The sequence below is a fragment of the Capra hircus genome, chromosome 27, assembly GCF_001704415.2.
Source record: "Capra hircus breed San Clemente chromosome 27, ASM170441v1, whole genome shotgun sequence".
Lineage (NCBI taxonomy): Eukaryota > Metazoa > Chordata > Mammalia > Artiodactyla > Bovidae > Capra > Capra hircus.
The window spans coordinates 42,029,577-42,053,544 of record NC_030834.1 but is presented as its reverse complement, the minus strand read 5'-3'; the positions used below and the strand labels follow the sequence as shown (position 1 = coordinate 42,053,544).

General features: G+C 39.9%; 1 protein-coding gene across 1 annotated transcript in view; it reads right to left on the bottom strand.

Annotated features, from left to right (window-relative positions):
- CSMD1 (CUB and Sushi multiple domains 1) overlaps positions 1-23,968 on the bottom strand; it is a 2,085,346-nt gene that overhangs the window by 381,416 nt on the left and 1,679,962 nt on the right. Inside the window, 2 exon segments of the mRNA XM_018042044.1 lie at positions 55-171; positions 13,752-13,940. Coding sequence (XP_017897533.1) covers positions 55-171; positions 13,752-13,940 — 306 coding nt within the window.

Sequence of the window (23,968 nt, the reverse complement as noted above, 5' to 3'; positions counted from 1 at the left end):
CATGTTTGCATCTAGTTAATTATTTTATATTTTTGAAATCTGTAATATTCTTACCCTTTCCATGCGACACCTCAATGGTCCATGTACAGTTTAGAGAGTTTGGGTAAAAATCTGGAAACCCAGGAGAAAGAACTGTTCCACTCTTTCCATGGATGTATCCTCCACAGAGGGCTTAAATAATAAGAAATATAATTTTAGTATTAAAGTTTCACAATGATTGCTACAATAAAATACTTTGAAAGTGGCATTTAATTTGTACAAGGAATAAAAGAATACTTAAGGTCACCTCCAGGAAAAACAAAACCAAACCAAAACTTTATTTTGCCTGCAATGTGTCAGTTCATATTCAAAGACCTAAGCAGTGCAAAATCTGGAAAGACATCACAGAGTAGGCTATAGCAGCTGAAGTGGAACCCTCCTGTGATGGTGATGTCTACGCCTCTGCTTGACTGCGTCACAGGATGCACAGCCGTTTGACCTGACTTTATTCCGAGTGCGTCTGTGAGGATGCTCTTGGGTGAAGTGATGCTGGAACAGGTGGACTGAGTATAGCAGGTGGCCCTCCCCTGATGGGGGTGGCCTCTTCCAACAGGTCGGAGGCCTGAGGAGGTCGAAAAGGCTGAGTGTCTTGTAAGCAAGACGGAACACATCTTGCCCGGCGGCTTTCACACTGGGACATCAGCTTCCTTCCTGTCCTCCGTCTTGAACGGAAGCATCAGCTCCTTCTGAGTCTTGAGGCCGCTGGCCTCTGGACTGGAATTCACACCCTTGGGGCCCCTTGGTCTCCAGCTGGCTGACCACAGATCTGAGGCCTTCACAGCCTCTGTAATCATGTGAATCAACTTCTTATGATAAATTTCTCCATCTCTACCTACATTTCTGTATCCTGCAGATTCCAGTCCTCTAGAGCTGCCAGCATTCTCAGCAGCACTTCACTGAATTTAAATCTTTTACAACAACACATGTCTTGTTCGATATGTCTCAGTCTCATTTTCCAAAGAAAGAAAAGAAAGTTGTACATAATCACTTGAGGGAGGAAGTCGACATGTTTAGGAATCAGTGTCCTGTGGAGGTTCCAGTGCTCAGACCTTGATGCCAGAAAACGATGAGTTCAGACGCCGACCTGTCTCTGACTCTGTGGTCTTTGGCAAGTAGCTCTTCCTCCTTCCTGCACATCTGTCTTATCTTAAAACTGAACACAGTGATAAAAGCCATCTCTTAAGGTAGCTGTTTATAACATCTGGCTTCATAGAACACAATTTACAGGGTCCCATATGTATTAAATACCCAAGACATTAGCTGTTGACACTATGAATAGATCTTCATAGTATCACTATGTACAATACGCAAGTGTCCATCAACAGATGAATGGATAAAGACGGTGCAGTACATATGTACAACTCTGCCATAAAATGTGAGTCAGTTCTGGTGAGGTGGATGAATCTACAGAGTGAAGTAAGGCAGAAAGAGAAAAACAAATATAGTATATTAATGTATATATACTTGGAATCCAGAAAAAATGGTATTGATGAACCTATTTGCAGGGAAGGAATGGAGACGCAGACATAGAGAATGGACTTGTGGGCACAGTGGGGAGGGAGACAGAGGGATGACTGGAGAAAGTAGCGTCGGCATATGTACACTATCAGGTGTAAGGTACCCATCTTACACCGGGTGAGATGTTGCTGTGTTGCACAGGGACCCCCGTCTGACACTCTGTGATAACCTGGAGACATGGGGTGGGTGCGGGGAGGCTAGGGAGGAACAGGGCGTATGTATAATTGTGGCTGATTTATGTTGCTATGTGGCAGGACACAACACAACATTATAACATTAAAATTTTAAAATGTTTTTTAAATTTTAATTTTTAAAATTTTATAATTAATTATAAAAATAAAAAACAATACAAAGAGAAAGAGCAAGATATCAATCATTTAAAATTTGAATAAACTTCATAAAACCTAATTTTGCAAACAATTGAAGAGTGGATATTTATCTTTTCTTTTCTATCCTAAGTCCTATCGTGGTTTCCTGAGAATGCAAGAGCTGAACCAACAAGGAATCAAACTGGCACAGGGGAGCTGGAGGGAAGGGCAAGGGACCAGGTTCAGCCCTGACCCAGTCTCCAGGTCCTCTGGACCCTTTACTCCCATGCTGTTCAAGGGCTCACTGTCACATGAATGTTCTGAATCACGTAAAAGCTGTTCCATAAATAACACTCAGAAAAGAATGAGCTCATTTGTAGAAAAAGTGATATTTCTCATCATGCTCACTCAGCATGTTATTTTAAGGAAACAGATAATTTCTTTGAATATGGAAACTGAGATCTAGGTAAAAGACAGCAAAATATAAAGTTTTGAAAATAGTTCTAGAATATTTTAACGGGCTGAAGTTTTCACGTCTTAAAGTTACATTGACTCATTTTATTATGAAAAAGGTAACATTAACATAGCATTTAACATTAATTTATTCAAAAAATAGTTACGGAGTACCTGCTATTTATGAGCAAAATAGACAAAAATCTCTGCTCTGGCAGAGTGCACATTCCAGCTGAAGAAGAGAGAATATAATATGAATGACTGGTTATATTCAATGTTAGAAGATGACACATGTCAGGGAAGAAAGTACAGAAAGACAGAACAGGCTTGGGAGAGAATAAACGGGGTCGGGGGGAAGGCCTGACTAAGGAGGTGGCCTGTGAAGAAAGACTTGAGACAGAAGAAGGAAGCACTTGATAATCTGAGGAAGAACTTGCTTGAAGACGAAACCAGCAGGATGAAGGCCAGAGCGAGAGTGGGCTGCCAGGTGGGGAGTGGGCTGCTGGTTGTTGTTCAGTCACTCAGTCGTGCCCAACACCTTGGGACCCCATGGAATGCAGCATGCCAAGCTTCCCTGTCCTCCACCATCTCCTGAAGTTTCCTCAAACTCATGCCCATTGAGTCAGTGATGCCATCCAACCATCTCGTCCTCTGTTGTCCCCTTCTCCTCCTGCCCTCAATCTTTCCCAGCATCAGGGTCTTTTGCAGTGAGTCAGCTCTTTGCATCAGGTGGCCAAAGGATTGGCACTTCAGCCTCAGCATCAGTCCTTCCACTGAATCTTCAGGGTTGATTTCCTTTAGGATGGACTGGTTGGATCTCCTTGCAGCCCAAGGGAACTCTTGGGAGTCTTCTCTGGCACCACAATTCAAAAGCATCAATTCTTCAATGCTCAGCCTTCTTTAGGGTCCAGCTCTCACATCCATACATGACTACTGGAAAAACCATAATCTTAACTGTACAGACCTTTGTTGGCAAAGTGATGTCTCTGCTTTTTAATATGCTATCTAGATTCATCACAGCTTTTCTTCCAAGGAGCAATCATCTTTTAATTTCATGGCTACAGTCATCTTCCACAGTGATTTTGGAGCCCAAGAAAATAAAAAGTCTGCTGCGGTCGGGGGGGAAATTTGGTGGGGAGTGTAGGGAGAGAAGGGAGAGAGTCCTGGGCCCTGGGTCACAAGGGAGAAAGTCCTGACCCCCTGGATGGGGTCAGATCCCATCCAGGCCATGGCCCATCTCTGAGTGTGATGAAGGGCCACCTAAGGGCCCTGCACAGAGGATGAAGTGGGCCCACTTGGATTTTAGTTTGGGTGCTGGGCTCCTATGTGAGGAGGGGGTTGGGTGGCAGAAAGCAAAATGGGTAAGACCCTGGACAGAACATCAGCAGAGATTGTGGCGGGAAGTGGTCAGAACCCAACCGTGTTTTGAAGGTAGAGCCGATAGTACTCCTTGTCAATGGGATGTGGGTGCCACGAAGGAAAAGGAAGATTGTAGGATGATTATAAGGTTCTAACTCTTGAGAGTCCCTTGGACTGCAAGGAGATCCAACCAGTCCATCTGAAGGAGATCAGCCCTGGGATTTCTTTGGAAGGAATGATGCTAAAGCTGAAACTCCAGTACTTTGGCCACCTCATGTGAAGAGTTGACTCATTGGAAAAGACTCTGATGCTGGGAGGGATTGGGGGCAGGAGGAGAAGGGGACGATCGAGGATGAAATGGCTGGATGGCATCACGGACCCAATGGATGTGAGTCTGAGTGAATTCCGGGAGATGGTGATGAACAAGGAGGCCTGGCATGCTGCGATTCATGGGGTCACAAAGAGTCGGACACGACTGAGCGACTGAACTGAATTGAACTGAAGGCTGAGGGGGAAAAATGGACTTTTGGAGAACCAGGCTTTGGAAGTAAAGCAGTTCAGTTTTGGACACACAGGGGCAATGCTTACTAGACATCCATGCAGAATGGTTGGAGCTGTAATTGGATACGCAAGTCTGGTCCCATGAGAGAGGCCTGACCGAGGGGTAGAAAGATGAGATCATCAACACTGTGAATGCAGATGTAGATAAAAAGACTAAAACCTGGGATGTCCCTATGAATAAGGCAGACACGTCCCTGTTTTTCCAGCTTACTTTCAGGTGGGCAAGACAGATAAATTAACAAAAAGGTAGCCAAGCATGATTTATTCTGAGAACAAGAATCGTAACTGGTTCTCAGAGGCAGGAGAGGCGACAAGAGTACAGCAGGACAAGTGATGGGCATGCGGCCACAACATGAACACTGAGTAAGTGAAGAAAGGATGGAGGCAAGACAGTCAGTCCCCCCAGGGGTAACAGTTTGCTCGGTGGCAGGCCAGTAGCTGCCAATTTACCGCAAGGTCATTGGGTTCCTGCTGGTCTTTTAAGTAAAACCCTCCTCTTACAGATTCTCAGTTATCAGCTTCTGTCATTCCCACATTCTCTCTCATCTTCTCAGACCATGCACAAAATCTTCCAGGAAATTCAAGTTTGCCAGCAAGTCAGTCATTGTTTCAAAGAACCAGAAAACTGCCTTCACTAATTTTATTTTAAAATGTCTTACTCTGCCTAGATTGGAGGAAGGCATGAGTTGAGGCATGTAAACTACATCACAGGCGCTAGTCGTTTTCCACATGGGAGGTAACAGTGGAAGAGGGGGAGGAAGAAAAGGTGATGGATTCTACTTGCTCCCTGGAAGATACCATTTATTTCCATGGCACCAACTCTAACTGAAGCTGAAACTCTAATACTTCGGCCACCTGATGTGAAGAGCTGACGCATTTGAAAAGACTCTGATGCTAGGAAAGATTGAGGGCAGGAGGAGAAGGGGACGACAGAGGATGAGATGGCTGGATGGCATCACTGACTCAATGGACATGAGTTTGGGCGAACTCTGGGAGTTGGTGATAGACAGGGAGGCCTGGCGTGCTGCAGTTCATGGGGTGGCAAAGGGTCAGACATAACTGAGTGACTGAACTGAATCGAGCTCTGACTTGTAACCTCACAGCTTTCAGATTCACAGTTTAAACTCTGATATACACTATTGCAGGCATGCTCAGTCAAGTGTCTGACTCTTTGGTGACCTCATGGACTGTAGCCCACCAGGCTCCTCTCTCCATGGGATTTCCCAGGCAAGAACACTGGAGTGGGTTTCAATTTCCTTCTCCAGGAGATCTTCTCGACCCAGGGATCAAACCCACATTTCCTGCGCTGGCAGGCAGATTCTTCACCGCTCAGCCACTTGGGAAGCCCTGTACACTATTGATACCATGTATAAAATAGACAACTAGTGAGAACCTACTGCACAGCTCAGGGAACACTGCTCAGTGCTCTCTGGTGACCAAAATGGGAAGGAAACACAAAACAGAGGGGATAGATGTGTGCCTATAGCTGAATCCTGTTGCTGTACAGCAGAAACTTATACAACATTGTAAAGCAACTACATTCCAATTAAAAAAAAAAAAAACCTTCACTTCTTTCTCAAACCACAGCTGAACTGGCAATTGCCTGCTAAGCATTTCAGAATGAAACCTGTGGGTCCCTACTCTCCCCTCACTGCCTGCATCGTCACCTCTCACTTCTGGAAAGTTCTGTAACTGGTGTGTTTCACCTTGTTTGTGTCCACTTGACCTTCTGCCTCCTAACTCTTGCTTCTTCCTTGAAGAGACTAGCACATGAAAGCATGCAGTATACTGGCTGATTTGTTTCTTTACTTTTTCTATTATTTCCTCTTTTTTTTTTTTTTTGCTTTAAACTGTTAATAAAGTCTATTTAAAGCAAAAAACTTAATGGGGTTACTTTTCATTTCAGGTTATTTGTGGACTCCCCATGCCCGACAGAGGTTGTTTTTGTTCATTCATTCATTTATATGGAAATCCTTTCCTCAAAAGAAGTCTTCTACAGAACACTGTGATTTAAAAAAAAAAAAAAAAAGTCTTGGATAAATGAGAGCTGTTCAGTTGAGGTGGCCTTGCCCTTGTCCTGGCTTTCACCTCGAACACGGCACATGTTGTCTCAAATCTCTCACCCATGGAATTGGGGCCATGCTCACATGACCAGCCTGAGCGGCCCTTGAACTGCCTTTGATGAGCACCCACCCTTGGCAAATAAACCTCTCTCCTTCAGCCCCTGCCAGCCATGTTTATGACTTTATGCCTGATTCTCACTGCTTCTTCACTTTCAGTCTTTTCTTTCCTCTCAACCTCATTATTAAAGATGCATCATGAAAGCTGTCATCCAAGCCTTTCAAGTTCTTTTATCTCTGTATTTTCAACCATTTGTCCTGTGTCTAATAGAGCATTTACTTCATTGGATGATTGAAAAATAAGTCTTTCTTCTCGCTATTCCAATAGATTATGAACTTGCCAACTGTGTGCCTATAAAATCAGTGGTTTTCCAATAAATGCTTGCGGAAAGAACAAAGAGTTTACAAAAATATTTATTAAATGTAGAAACTTTTCCAAAGATTTCTTATATTTGTTTTTCACCAAATAAAAGAGGGCCAATTTATTGCAATGTTCGCTTTGCTTCTTCAAAACCTGAGTGTCCAAAGCATAAATAGAAAAAAAATGAAACGCAGCAATGCTATTAATATGGTGTGAGAGATATTGATAGAGTTTACCTTTTTTCATGGTGATATGAAACATTATAATTAACTCTGATTTCTTCTTTCCTTCCTGAGAACTGTGAATTTTTGAAAGTGTAAATATCCTATTGATGTATTATTTGTCACAATAAAAACCCATAGGGTTTAAGAGATGGCTTATGACTTGCAAAGGCAACAAAATAATTCTTAAGGTTAAATGAAAACAGTCAACCATGACAGACTAAAACCCTCATATCAAACTCTAAGATCTCCTAAAGTGCGCAGATTTATTAATCACCTTTATCATAAATGTATTGTTATCTGAGACACGTTACAGGGAATCATAAACAAATAGTTTATGTTACCAATCTCTTGAGAAAGTTTAAACTCCAAATTTACATAAATTTAAATTGGGAGACAATAATAGATAAAACGCACAAGTCTAATGCCCCTGATCATTTCCTATGGAAGGCAAATATATAGCATCTCAGATATTTGCAAAGCACACAAGGCCCTTTCCAGTCTATGCCCATGCTATTCCTAGACAGCTTCCTCCTGGTCATTCCATTCTTTCCATTCACTCCTCTTCACTGAACCTCCAGGAATTTGCAGAAAGTTCCATGCTGATCAATTCATGTGAGCTTGCTCATTTCCTCTGCCTAGAACACCTCTTCGTGTATTAGATTTTGAGAAATTCTACTCAGCACTGGATTCCCATCCCAGGGTTCTATTTTAGATGACTTCTTCTTCAGCTGCTACTTCCTAGGGGAGACTGTCTTAAATGATTAAATGTGAATACGTAGATGCTACAGTCTGAATGCTTGCATCCCTAACACTCATGTTGAGATCCTAAGGTCTGATGTGATGGTATCAAGGGTGCAGCCTCTGATATGATCCAGTCATGAGAGCTGCTGGTGATGGTTGTGGTGGTGATTTAGTTGCTCAGTTGTGTTCGAATCTTTGCGACCTCATAGACTGTAGCCCGCCAGGCTTCTCTGTCCATGGGATTTCCCAGGCAAGTATACTGGAGTCGGTAGCCATTTTCTTCTCCAGGGGATCTTCCTGACCTAGGAGTCAAAACCACATCTCCTGCGCTGGCAACCAGATTCTTTACCATTGAGCCACCAGAGAAGCCCCACGAGGGCTGAGGTCTCATTACTGGGATTGGAACCCTGATAAAAGAGGCCCCAGAGTGCTCCCTCATCCTTTCCACCATGAGATTACTCAGTGGGAAGACTGCTGTCTACACCTCAATATAGGGCCCTGTAAGAACTCAGCCATGCTAGCAGCACCCTCATCTCAAAGAGTCATCATCCAGAATAGTGAAAGATAACTGCTGTAGTTTATAAGCCACACAATTGGCAGCATTTTGTTATAGCAATTCAAATGGACTAGAAATATATACCATTTGATTGACTGAATAAGTGCAAAAGTTAGACTTTTAGAACTACATATGGGAGAAATGGATGTCAGAAAAGCTAGTCGTGTTAGTGACCTGGAGCAAATGCAGCAGAATTCTGGTGAAGGTGGGGTGCAACCTGGTCTTGCAGGATGAGGACGACTGGATAGAAGTGGAAAATAGTCTTGGACAGATACTAAAACGTTTAAACAAAGCAAGTTGCCAACATCAAGTCAACAACAACCTGTGCATATTGTTCTCCTTTGAGAAGAGTCCATTCAAAATGACAGGTTTCAGGTGGGTCAGGATGAATCTGTCATTTTTATATGTCAGTTTTCTTCACCAGATCGAGAATCTGTTAAACAGCTGATCTGATGACTGGGCTGTCTGCTGCGCTGGACTAGCACCATCCTCCAACCCCGCCCAGTGGTGGATTCATGACCAGGGGACCTCACGCTGTCAGTGTCTCCAGCTCACACTGGGAAATCTACAGCTGAAACAAGTCAAAAAGCCACACTGGAGCAGACGCTCAACTGGCCTGCCTCAGAAGCAAGTGTACAAAAGAGAGCAGCTTGTACAAGTTTCATTTCTAGATTCCACTTGTAGCTCTAGCCCATGAAATAATTAAAGCTGCACAGTGACATTCAATAGAGCCATGAATTTTTATACCATGTAAACATTTCAATAAAATTATGTATATGATTAACTTACAAATTTTGGATTAGGTGATATAATAAAATATATCGATTGATATTCATTTATGTGTGAATAACATGGAAGTCTTTTAAGGGTTAGGCCCTTATTGTACTTGGTAAAATTGTTGTTAGTAAAGACTCCAAATAAGGAGTGAACATTTTGGTACAGTATTTAGGTCATACTCAAGTTTTACAAATTTTTAATTAGTATGGTAGCTAGTATCTTTCTGACACTAGTAGTCATAAACATGATTTTATTTACTTTATTATTAGGGTTCTAATACAAAAATAAAACATGGCAACAAAATTTCAAATAACACCATAAAATGAAGAGCTAAAAAGTCTCTCTTCACCCTCCCTGATAGCCTACTAACATCCCAAATAGGGAAGAAATTTTCCTTGCAGTTATAATTTTAGATTATAAATGTATAATTGTAGCTATACCTTTAGGTTGTCTATTTCCAGGCATTTCCTGTGCACACACTGTGAGGTTGTCTGTAGTTACCTACAAGTATGTGCTCACACACATGATACACATTGCACTATGAATTGTTTTTTTTCTCCCAAGAAACTATATTATTTATATTTCCCAGTAATAATGCAAAATGAACATGCAGATTCCTAATCCCACAACGAATCCAAATAATATGAACTTTCCACTTCGTTTTGCAAATCCAACAAGGGAGGTGAATTACTGTGTTGTACTTGCAGTTTCCTGATTGCTGGTCAAAATGGTTTACACCATTGATTGGCCTTTGTGCACTTCTGGGAGTCATCAATGTGTTTGTTTCCCTCACAGATCTATTGGTTTATTTGTGCTGTTTATTTTCCTTCATTTGTTTATTGGAAAAAGTCCTTTAAAATCATATTACACAGACAGTGCAATTATTTTCTCTAATCTGACCATTTTCTTTTACCTTTAAAAAATTTTAATGGAACTTTTTGATGCATGAAACAGGGCACTCAAAGCCAGTGCACTGGGACAACCCTGAGGGATAGAATGGGGAGGGAGCTGGGAGGGGGTTCAGGATGGGGACACATGTATACCCACGGCTGATTCATTTCAATGTATGGAAGAAAAACACTACAATATTGCAAAGTAATTAGCCTCCAATTAAAATAAATAAATTATAAAAATAAAAATAATTAATGGAAATTTTAATTTATATATAGTGAAATGTCAATGTTTTTCATTTATTGTCTCTAGATTTCTTTAGAAAGTTTTCTAAGAATTAAAAAGTAAAATTTCTTAATGGACAAACTGCTTCACTGACTGTGCTTAAAGCCTTTGACTGTGTGGATCACAACAAATTGTGGAAAATTCTTAAAAAGATGGGAATCCCAAACCAACTTATCTTTCCTCTGAGAAACCTGTATGCTCTTCAATAAGGGTGCTGGGAAAACTACATAGCTATGTGTAAAATAATGAAATTAGAACATTTCCTAAATTCATACATAAAGATAAACTCAAAATGGATTGAAGACCTAAATGTAAGACCAGAAACTATAAAACTATTAGAGAAAAACACAGGCAGAATACTTGATGACATAAATTAAAGCAAGATCCTGTTTGATTCACCTCCTATATTAATGGAAATAAAAGCAAAAATAAACAAGTGGGATCTAATTAAACTTAAAAGCTTTTGCACAGCAAAGGAAGCTACAAACAAGGTAAAAAGATAACCCTCAGAATGGGAGAAAATAACCATAAAGGAAACAACTGATAAGAAACAATTTTCAAAATATAAAAGCAGCTCATACAACTCAATAACAGAAAAACAAACAACCCAATAAAAAAGTGGGGGAAAGCCCCAAACAGACATTTCTCCAAAGAAGACATACAGATGGCTAACAAACATGTGAAAAAATGTTCAACACTGCTAATTATTAGAGAAATGCAAATAAAAACTACAGTGAGATACTACCTCACACAAGTCAGAATGGTCATCATCAAAAATTCTACAAACAATAAATGCTGGAGAGGGTGTGGAGAAAGGGAATCCTCTTGCATTGCTTGTGAGAATGTAAATTGATACAACTACAATGGAAGACAGTATGGAGATTCTTCAAAAAAGCTGTGGTACATATATACAATGGAATATTACTCAATCATAAAAAGGAACACATTTGAGTCAGTTCTAATGAGGTAGATGAAACTAGAGCCTATTATACAGAGTGAAGTAAGTCAGAGAGATAAATATAAATGTTGTATACTGACACATATATATGGGATCTAGAAAGATGGTACTGATGAATTTATTTGCAGAACAGCAATGGAGAAAAAGACTGAAAAAAGACCTATGGAAATGGAGAGAGAGGAGGAGGGAGAGGGTGATATATATGGAGAGAGTAACATGGAAACTTACTTTACCATATGTAAAATAGATAGCCAATGGGAATTTGCTGTATGACTCAGGGAACACAAACAGGGCCTCTGTAAAATTCTAGAAGGGTGGGATGGGGAAGGAGGTGGGAGAGAGTTTTGGGAGAGAGGGTACATGGGTGTTTCTATGGCTGATTCTTATTGATGTCTGACAGAAAACAACAAAATTCTGTAAAGTAATTAACCTTCAATTAAAAATAAATAAATTAAAAAATAAGCAACAATGAGACATGGAACAAAAGACTGTTTCAAAATTGGGAAAGAAGTACGTCAAGGTTGTATATTGTTACCTGCTTATGTAACTTATATGCAAAGTTCACCATGCAAATGCTGGGCTGGATGAATCACAAGCTTAAATCAAGATTGCCAGGAGAAATATCAACCATCTTAGACATGCAGATGATATCACCCTAGCAGCAGAAAGTGAAGAGGAACTAAAAAGCCTTTTGATGAAGGTGAAAGAGTGAAAAACTGGCTTAAACCTCAGCATTCGTGAAACTAAGATCATGGCATCTGGTCCCATCACTTCATGGCAAATAAAAGGAGAAAACGTGGGAAAATGGCAAATTTTCTTTTCTTCGGTTACAAAATCACTGCAGATGGTGACCAGAGCCAGGAAATTAAAGTTCCTTGAAAGAAAAGCTATGAGACACCTAGATAGTATATTATAAAACTGATGAGTTTGCCTACAAAGTTCCTTACAGTGAAAGCTATTGTTTTTCCAGTAGTCACATATGAATGTGAGAGTTGGACCATAAAGAAGTCTCAGTGCTAAAGAATTAATGCTTTTGAATTTTGGTGCTGGAGGAGACTCTTGAGAGTTCCTCGGACTGCAAGGAGATCAAACCAGTCAATCCTAAATGAAATCAACCCTGAATATTTACTGGAAGGACTGATGCTGAAGCCAAAGCTCCAATACTTTGGTTCCAACTTACTGGAAAACCCCTGATCCTGGGAGAGACTGAAAGCAAGAGGAGAAGGGGGCAACAGAGGACAAGAGGGTTGGATGGCATCACTGATTCAATAAACATGAGTTGAGCAAATTCTGAGACCCAGTAAAGGACAGGGAAGCCTGGCATGCCACAGTCCATGGGGTCTCAAAGAGATGGACATGACTCGGTGAATGAACAACAACACAAGGACAAAGGCAGTGACTCACGCATATATAGACACCTATGTGAGAAAACAGACCGCACATCAGAGAAGAGACAGTACAATCTTATTAATAAATGGATCTAGACACTACATCGCATCTGCCAAATATATTAGATGGGTTTAAAGTATATATTTGACATTAAAAAGAAAAAAGCAAACTAGCATTTGCTTTCAGGGTAATGAACACATCCTTAATCATGGTGATGGTTTCATATATGTATAGGTGTCTCAGAACATAGTAAAATTTTCGCATTAAACAAGCAGTTTATAATATTTTAATTACACCTCAATAAAGCTGTTTAAAATTTTAAAGGTTTTCAGAAGAAAACAACAGAATATCTTTATAACTTGAGGGTAGTAAGCCTTCTTAAACACTATCTGTTAAGCACCAATCACAAATGAGTGCATTGAACAAGTAGATTATTTTCAAATGAAAACATGCTATTCTTCAAAAAATAACCAAGAAGAGGAGGAGGACAGAGACAGAATGAGAGAAAGCATTCACAATACATGGATTCAACAAAAGAGAGGTCCCCATATACATAAGCAAGGCTTATTATTCTATAAGAAAAAGGTATGTTACCCAATATAAATAGGAGGAAAGAAATAAATTATTCATGGAGGAGGGTGTACTCTTAGCCAAACAAGCAGGAAAAGGAGCTCAAAAAAACTCAAATGCTTATACAAAGTATCATGGAATAAAGAACAGTGGTACATTTATACAGGGAAACATAGATGAAAAGAATGGAGGAGGAGCAGTTAAATGCTATGCCCTGGATGTCACAGTGTATGACTGAGTGAAAGAAGCTGGAAATAGCAAAGAAACATCCTGTATGACTTCCTCCACATAGAATCTTAAGAGACAAGGGAACTGTAGCCTTTGTGGGAGCAGTGACTGGGATGAGGCAGGACTCCTGGGTTGCTGGTCACATTCATCTACTGATCTGTGGGCTTGATCTTATACAATATGCTTGCTGTGTATAGAACTTCATTCTATAAATAGAAGCTCTACCTCATAGAGAAGATCCTAGGTAAACTTCAAGCGCTAAACAGCCATGTTTTTAAGGTCTAAGAACGTTCAAACAGAAGTCCCGTTTCAGTCACACCCTGAACCAACCCATAAAATGCTCACCACCCAAACCGTTTAAATAATTTCTGCGCACGTCTTCCTGGTTCGCTGCTCCTTTGCGCTCCACCTACCGTCACAGCTGGGCAACGCGTGGTTCCACTGGTGGTTCCTCTCACAGACCAGAGGCTCGTCGTCACTCAGCGTGTAGCCCGGGTCACAGCTGAAGGTCACTGTGGACCGGATGCCAAAGTGACTGCCGTGCCGATGCCCGTTCACGGGGATCCCAGGATCAAGGCAGGAGTCAGACTCCAGAGTCACACCTGGACACACAGGGAAAACCATCATATGGGGGCCTTCCTGGGTTATAGAAAAGATAGTCAGTATCTGTGCCATAATACATACAAAATATTCCTAGACGTGATCAGACCTGGAAAATTATGGAAATAAATCCAGTAACTCATTCACGTGAAGACAAATACATTTTCAAATATTTGCTTTTTCTGTAGATAGGTGTATGCTGTTACATTAATAACCAGGTAGTAGCTAGGGAGTAACATCTTGAATAATTTGCTGACCTCCCTGAATTTCTCTTCATTTGAAAATCAATCAACTGTACTAAACAAAGTCTAAGTCAGTTTTCTGTCTCTTCTCTCTCCTCCTTCTTATATTTGATATACCAGTAGATTTTGGCAATCAACTTTCATATATTTGCATACATTCACCCAAGCTCATACACACATCAGGCAAATTAAAACTGCACTGAGGTTGATTTTCTAAAATTGCATTCCACAAATCCATACTTTATTTTTTCAAATTTGCACTTAAGTCAGCCACTTTCAAGATGGCTATAAAATTAGACTATGCTAAAAGATGTTAAAACATAAAGTGCTATATAAAGTCAAGTAATGATGAGCACATCACTTCAAGAGTTTCTTTGCTCTGTCTCTAACATTCCTCTTTATTTCTAGAATAATACATTTTAAAGGATGAGAAAAAAAGAGTAAGGGAATAGAATATCGTTACAATGTTTAGGAATTCAAAGGGATTAAAAAAAAATAGACTTATGGATTTCCCTGGTGGGTCAGTGGTAAAAAATCTGCCTGCCAACACAGGAGACATGGGTTCAAACCCTGATCTGGGACGATCCCACATGCTGCGGGACAGCCAAGCCCATGGCCACAACTACTGGGCCCAAGCTCTAGAGCATGGGAGCCACAGCAGCTGAAGCCTCAAGGCTCTGCAACCTGGGCTCTGCAATAAGAGCGGTCACCACAGTGAGAAGCCTGCACGCTGCAACTAGCAAGTAGCCCCTGCTCGCTGTAACTAGAGGAAGCCTGAGGAAGACCCAGCATAGCCAAAAACAAGTAAATAAATAAAATTGTTAAAAAAAGACTTGCTGTTGCTATAACTCTCAGTAAGATTCAAAATATTGCAATTATGACAAAGTATTAGTGAAAACTCTTAAATTATTACCAGTGTTCAGATCATTTACTCTCCTAAAATGATATTTGGGATGTTTCTGATCATCACATATATTTTACCAAAGTTTGAGTGACTTATCTTATGAATATACCCTCCCTTATTCAGTCAAATACACACTGCCACCAAGGAGTGAGTTTCTTAGCTAAATAAGTGATGCGGTTTCCTTAAAGCACCACCATGTGATCCAACAGGTGGAGAAACACCAGCAGGGAGGGCACTTTCAGTGAGACCTTTTGCTGAATTACCAAACCTGAGGGACATTACAGGAACCCTTAGAACTTGCATCTGGTTTCAGAATTGGCAGAATGAACACACTTTGCACTTTGTAAGTCTGTGCTCTTTACCTTTCTGGTTAACAGACAGCAGAGAGGACTAGTACAGTGAAATGTTCCAAGGGAAAAATAAGTGAAACAATGAAAAGAAAAAGAAGTGAAAACAATATATACAGCGTCATTATTCCAAGAATTTTTTTCTTAAAAATTAGTCATTCTAACTAAAATCCTCTAACCTATGCCTCTCATCTTAGCAACAGGATATTACTGTCATGACTTATTGCAAAGTATGGCAGCAAACGCACACATTTCACACCCCTGCCTGAGCTGCAAATACACCAACAGGAGATGGCCAGCGTGTGCCCCAAGACCCGTCACCCACCTGGCTCCTCTCTCTCAGTGTGTGCACACACACATTCATATTCTACACACACACACATTCACTTTCTGCACACATACATGCACACATTCATTTTCTACACACACACACACATTCTACACACACCTACATTCACTTTTTACATACACACACACTTTTTACATTTGCATTCACTTGCTACACACATCCATTCACTTTCTACACAAACACACACTCCCTATATACACACTCACTTTTATACACTCTTTCATTTTCTACACACACACTCACTTTTTACACAAACACACACATTTGGTTTCTACCCACACATTCATTTTCTAAACACATATAATTCACTTTGTAAACACACACTTTCATTTTCTACACACTTTCATTTTCAGCACACACACACTCACTTTTTATAACACACATTCACTTTCTACACACTCATTTTCTACACACACATTCAATTTCTATGCACATTCACTTTCTACACATACATTCACTTTCTACACAAAGACATTGACTTTCTACACACACAATCACATTCTACACACTTGCATAACTTACATTCTACATACACATGTTCACTTTCTACACACACACACTTTCTACACATGCATTTACTTTCTACACAAACACACACTTCCTACACAAACACACACACTCACTTTCTACACACACATTCACTTTCTATGCATACACACATTTCCTTTCTATACACATTCACTTTGTAAACACACACTTTCCACATACACAACTCACTTTCTGCACACATTTTCACTTTCTACACACACATTCACACATATTCACTTTTTGCACACATACATCCACTTCCTACACAAACACACACACTTTCTACACACACACCCTCACTTTCCACAGTCACACACTTTCACTTCCTACACACTTTCAATTTCTACAGACACACTCTCAATTTCTACACAAATACACTCTCATTTTCTATATACACATTAACTTTCTGCACACACATTCACTTTTTATACATACCTTCACTTTCTATACACACACAATCACATACTACACACACATGCATTCACTTTCTACACACACATGCATTCACTTTCTACACAGACACATACCTTCACTTTCCACACACTCACTTTCTAAAACACTTACTCTTTCTACAAACTTACATTCACTTTCTACACACACACGCACATTCATTTCTACACACACACACACACACACACACTCACTTTCTACATGCATCCACTTCCTATACACACATACTAGCTTTCTACATACACTTTAACTTTCTACAGTAATGCAGTTTCACTTTCTAAAGACACACATTAAATTTCCACCCACAAACATTCATATTTGACACACACACAGTTTCTACACACACACACACACAATACACTTTCTACTGACAAACACACATTTACTTTCCATACACAAACTAACTTTTACACACATATTTACTATCTACACATGCACATTCATTTTCTTCATGCACACATTCACCTTCTACAAATGCACACACTCACTCTCTACACATGCACACACTTACTTTCAACACACATTCACTTTCCATACAACTCACTTTCTACACAAACACAACTCACTTTCCACACACATACTTCCCACATGAATACACTTTCAGTTTCTACACAAACATACTTTCACTTTCTGCATATTTTCACTTTCTACACATACATGCACTTTCTAAACCCACACATGTTCATTTTTTACACACATTCACTTCCTACACAGACACATATTCTCTTTCTATGCACATTCACTTTCTTTTTAAAAAATTAATTAAGTTATTTTAATTGGAGGCTAATTACTTTACAATATTGTAGTGGGTTTTTCCATATATTGACATGAATCAGCCATGGGTGTATATGTGTTCCCCATCCTGAACCCCCCTCCCACATTCCTCCCCATCCCTTCCCTCAGGGTCATCCCAGTGCACCAGCCCTGAGCACCCTGTCTCATGCATCAAACCTGGGCTGGTGATCTAGTTCACAAACGATAATATACATGTTTCAATGCCATTCTTCCAAATCATCCCACCCTCGCCCTCTCCCACAGAGTCCAAAAGACTGTTCTATACATGTGTCTCTTTTGCTGTCTCGCATACAGGGTTATCATTACCGTCTTTCTCAATTCCATATATATGTGTTAGTATACTGTACTGGTGTTTTTCTTTCTGGCTTACTTCACTCTGTATAATAGGCTCCAGTTTCATCCACCTCATTAGAACTGATTCATAAGTATTCTTTTAAATGGCTGGGTAATACTCAACTGTGTATATGTACCACAGCTTTCTTATCTGTTTGTCAGCTGATGGACATCTAGGTTGCTTCCATGTCCTGGCTATTGTAAACAGTGCTGTGATGAATATCGGAGTACGCATGTCTCTTTCAATCACTTTCTATGCAAACACACACTCACTTTCTACAGCCACACTTTCATTTTCTACACTCACACACTCACTTTCCACACACCTTTAATTTCTACAGACACACTTTCACTTTCTACAGACTCATTCACTTTCTACATAAACATTTCACATTAATGCACTGACAGTCTCGTTCCACACCAGCACAGGCATAAACTTTCTAAACACACACACAGATACTCTACACACACACATTCATTATCTACACACATTCACTTTTAAGACACAACACACACATTCACTCTCTAGGTACACTTTCACTTTCTATATACTCACATTGACTCTACACACACATTCCCCTGCTACACACACACATACATTCATTTCTGTACATGTATACATTCAGTTTCTACACACACACTCACACATTCACTTTCTATACACATACACCTTCGCTTTCTACACACACTTTCACCCTGTACACTCACATTTTCTTTCTCTACACACACTTTCACTTTCCACACAAACACACTTTCAATTTATGCATATTCACTTTCACTTTCTACACATTTATTCACATTTTAAACTCACACACATTCACATAACACACAGACATTCACTTCCTACACAGAAAATATTCATTTTCCACACATGCAGTTTTGCTTTCTACAATTCACTTTCTACACACACTTTCACATTTAACACGCGTAAGCTTTCACTTTCTACACACACATTCACTTTCTGCACATACAGGCACTTTCTACACACTTTTTTTCGGTCCTTAGACACATACAGTTTCATTTGCTACACACACACATTCACATTCTACACCAACACAAATCACTTATACACACACTTTCACTTTCTATACTCACAGCTTCATTTCTACACAATACACTTTCACTTTTTATACATTTTTACTTCCAACACAAACATGCACTTTCTAAACTCACACATGTTTATGTTTTACACTCACACATCTCCACTCCCAACACAGACACATATTCACTTTCTACACACATATTCACTTTATACACAAACACAATTACTTTCTACACACAAACTTTCACTCCCCCACTCACATACTTTCCCTTTTCACAGGCACACTTTTTACACATACTTTCATTTCCACACACATATTTTACATTACACAAACATTCTCACCCTATATCCACACATAGACTTTCTATACACACACACTCACTATCTACACACACTCACTACCTACACACAACACACTTGTTCACTTTCTACATACACTTTCACTGTCTATTCTCACATACACTTTTACTTTCTACACACAATCATTAACTCTACACACACATGCACCTTCTGCACACACATACACATTCATTTCTACACACATATAATTTCAGTTTCTGCACACACACTTTCACTTTCTACACCCATACACTCACTTTCCATACACACACTTTCACTTTCTATGCACATACATATTCACATTCTACAAACACATATTCACTTTCTATTTAAACATTCACTTTCTACACACAGACTTTCACTTTCTACAAACACATATTATGCATTCTACACTCACAAACATTCTCATTCTACAGCCACACATACACACACTTTCTACACACACACATTCAGCACCTATACACATTCACTTTCTACACTTGGTTTCACATTTAATACCCTTTCACTTTCTACACACTTTCTCTTTTTACACACCCTTTCACTTTCTCCATATATCTCCACATTTCAAACATACACATTCACGTTTTACACACACATTCACTTCCCACACACAGACATGTACTCACTTTCTACACACACATTCACATTCTAGATATACATATTTTTACACAGGCATTTTCACTTTCTACACACACATTACAGTCTACACTCACATTCTCATTTTATCCTCACACAGACATACAGTTTCAAAACATACACATTCACTATCTACACACATTCACTTTCTACACACACACACACACACACACACTCCCTTTCTATAAACTTTTTCTTTCTACACATTTTTTTCCACACACACTTTCTACAGACACACTTTCACTTTCCACACTCCTACGCTTTAACTTACTACATACACTTTCACTTTCCACACACACATACACACTCATTTCTAAACCTAAAATCAGTTTCTACACACAAACATTCACTTTCTATGCACACACTCTTTCATTTTCTACAATGCACTTTCACTTTCCACACAGATTCATTTCTACACATTCACATTCTACACATGCACACACACACACACACACACACACACACACACTTCCAGTTTCACACATACACAGATTCACTTCCTACACACATTCCCTTTCAACACACAATTTCACCTTCCATACACATTCACTGTCCACACACTTTCACTTTCTGCACTTTCCCATTTTACACACATTCAGTTCCCACACACTTCCACTTTCTACACACACTTCACTTTCTATCCACTCACTTTCTACACACTTCCACTTTCTACACACACACATATTCACATTTACACACACACAATTACATACTACACTCACAAACATTCTCATTCTACAAACACACAGAAATACATGTTCTACACAGATATTCACTATCTACATATATTCACTTTCTACAACACACTCACATTGTACACATACCCATTCACATTCAACAACACACATATTTATTTCTACACACACACACACATTCATTTCTACACACACAGTCACTTTCTATGCACAGACACATACACTTTCTACACACACAAGCTCAGTTTCTATACACACACTTCTACTTTCTACAATCACACACTTTCACCTTCTACACCCATGCACTTTCACTTTCTACACTCGTTCACTCTATACACACAGTTTCACTCTCTACACACACTTTCACCATGCACACATTTTCACTTTCTACACACATTCAGTTTCCACACATACTTTCATTTTATATACAAATTTACCTTTTACAAACACTCACTTTCTACACTCACACACATTCACTTGCTGCACACACACATTCACATTCTTCACCTACACCCACAAAAACTCACTTTCAACACATATACACACTTATTCACTTTCTACACACACATTCACTTTCCACACACAGACACATTCACTTATGTATGCACACACATTCACTTTCTACCTAGAGATTGACTGTCCATACACTTTCACTTTCTATATACACTTTCACTTTCCACACTACCACTCACTTTGCACACACATATTCACCTTCAACACCTTCACACGTATACACATTCATTTCTACACACACATTCACTTTCTACACAGACACATTCACTTTTCACACACACACACAATCAATTTCCACACACAATTTACTTTTCACACAAACACACACACACTCTCTTTCAACACACATGTTCACTTTCTACACTCATACACTTTCACTTTCTACACACACTTTAACTTTCTACACTCACATACATTTACTCCCCACACTTTCACTGTCTGCACAAACACACTTTCACTTTCTACACACACTTTCACTTTCTACATGTACATTCATTCTGAACTCACAATCACATTAAACAAACACAGACACATTCACTTTCTACAAGCATACTGACTTTCTACACACTTTTACTTTCTACACTTACACTTTCACTTTCCACACATGCTTTCCTTTTCTAAGGCAGTGATTAGGAGGTTTCACAACACGTCAGTGTTTGTACAGAGCATGGCCTGAACACAGTGGATACATAATACTGGCTGATTGATTTTGTAGCTGAAGGGTAACAGAAGAATTCCCTAAGATGAAGAATCTCTGTCAAACTGGTACACAAAAGAGAGTGAAGACAATAAATGATATCCAAGTGTTCATCAGTACCTAAAACTGTTCATTCTCCTGAGTTTCACCCAAATCTACATCCAAAGGCCCACTTGTCTTTCTAAAAATGTGTGGGATTGGGAGGGGAGAATGCATGTTAGCTGATCAATGATGAAAAGTTAAGTTCAGTCATTCATCATGTCCGACTCTGCAACACCATGGATTACAGCATGACAAGCTTCCCTGTCCATCACCAATGCCCAGGGCTTGCTCAAACTCATGTCCATTGAGTTGGTGATGCCATACAACAATCTCATCCTCTGTCATCCGCTTCTCCTCCTGCCTTTAATCTCTCCCAGCATCAGGGTCTTTTCCAATGAGTCAGTCCTTCACATCAGGTGGTCAAAGTATTGGAGCTTCAGCATCAGTGCTTCTAGTGAATATTCTGGAATGATTTCCTTTAAGGTTGACTGGCTTGATCTCCTTACTGTCCAAAGAGACTCTCAGAAACCTTCCCCAACACCACTGTTGAAAAGCATCAGCTCTTTGGCAGTTAGCTTTCTTTATGGTCCAACTCTCACATCCATACATGACTACTGGAAAAACCATAGCTTTGACTACACAGACCTTGGTTGGTAAAGTAATGTCTCTGCTTTTAAATATGCTGTCTTGGTTTGTCATAGCTTTTCTTGCAATGGGTAACTATCTTTTAATTTCATGGATGCAGTCACCATCTGCAGTGATTTTGGAGTCCAAGAAAATAAATTCTGTTACTGTTTCCATTTTTTCCCACATCTATTTGCCATGAAGTGATGGGACTGGATGCTATGAGCTTAGTTTTTTGAATGTTGAGTTTTAAGCCAGCTTTTCCACTCTCCTATTTTGCTTTTATCAAGAGGCTCTTAAGTTCCTCATCACTTTCTGCCATAAGGGTCATGTATTCTGCATATCTGAGGTTATTGATATTTCTCCCAGCAATCCTTATTCCAGCTTGTGCTTCATCCAGCCTGGCATTGTCACTTGATGTACTCTGCATATAAGTTAAATAAGCAAGGTGACAATATACAACTTTGATGTACCCCATTCCTAATTTGGGACCAGTCCATTGTTCCACGTCTGGTTCTAATTGTTGCTTCTTGACCTGCATACAGGTTTCTCAGAAGGCAGTTAAGGTGGTCTCGTATTCCCCACTTTTAAAAAATTTTCCACAGTTTGCTGTGATCCACACAGTCTTTGGTGTAGTCTATTGGCTTTGGCATAGTCAATAAAGCAGAAGTAGATGTTTTTCTGGAACTCTCTTACTTTTTTGATGATTCAGCAGATGTTGGCAATTTGATCTCTGGTTCCTCTGCCTTTTCTAAATCCAGCTTGAACATCTGGAAGTTCTCAGTTCACATACTGTTGAAACCTAGCTTGGAGAATTTTGAGCATTACTTAGCTATCCTGTGAAACAAGAGCAATTGTGTGGTAGTTTGAACATTCTTTGGCAATACCTTTCTTTGGGATTGGAATGAAAACTGACCCTTTCCAGTCCTGTGGCCACTGCTGAGTTTCCAAATTTGCTGCTACATTGAGTGCATCACTTTAACAGCATCATCTTTTAGGATTTGAGATACCTCAGCTAGAATTCCAGGGCTTCCCTGATAGCTCAGTTGGTAAAGAATCTGCCTGGAACCCAGGTGACCCCGGTTCAATTCCTGGGTTGGGAAGATCCACTGGAGATGGGCTAGGCTACCCACTCCAGTATTTTCGGGCTTCCTTTGTGGCTCAGCTGATGAAGAATCCACCTGCAATGTAGGAGACCTGGGTTCAATCCCTGGGTTGGGATGATCCCCTGGAGAAGGGAAAGGCTACCACTACCAGTATTCTGGCTTGGAGAATTCCATGGAATATATAGTCCATGGGGTCACAAAACACTGGACAAGACTGAGCAACTTTCACTTTCATGCTGGAATTCCATCACCTCCACTACCTTTGCAGTGATGCTTCCTAAGGCCCAGGTGACTTCACATTCCAGGAAGTCTGGCTCTAGGTTACTGATCACACAATCATGGTTATCTGGGTCATGAAGATATTTTTTGTATAGTTCTTCTGTGCATT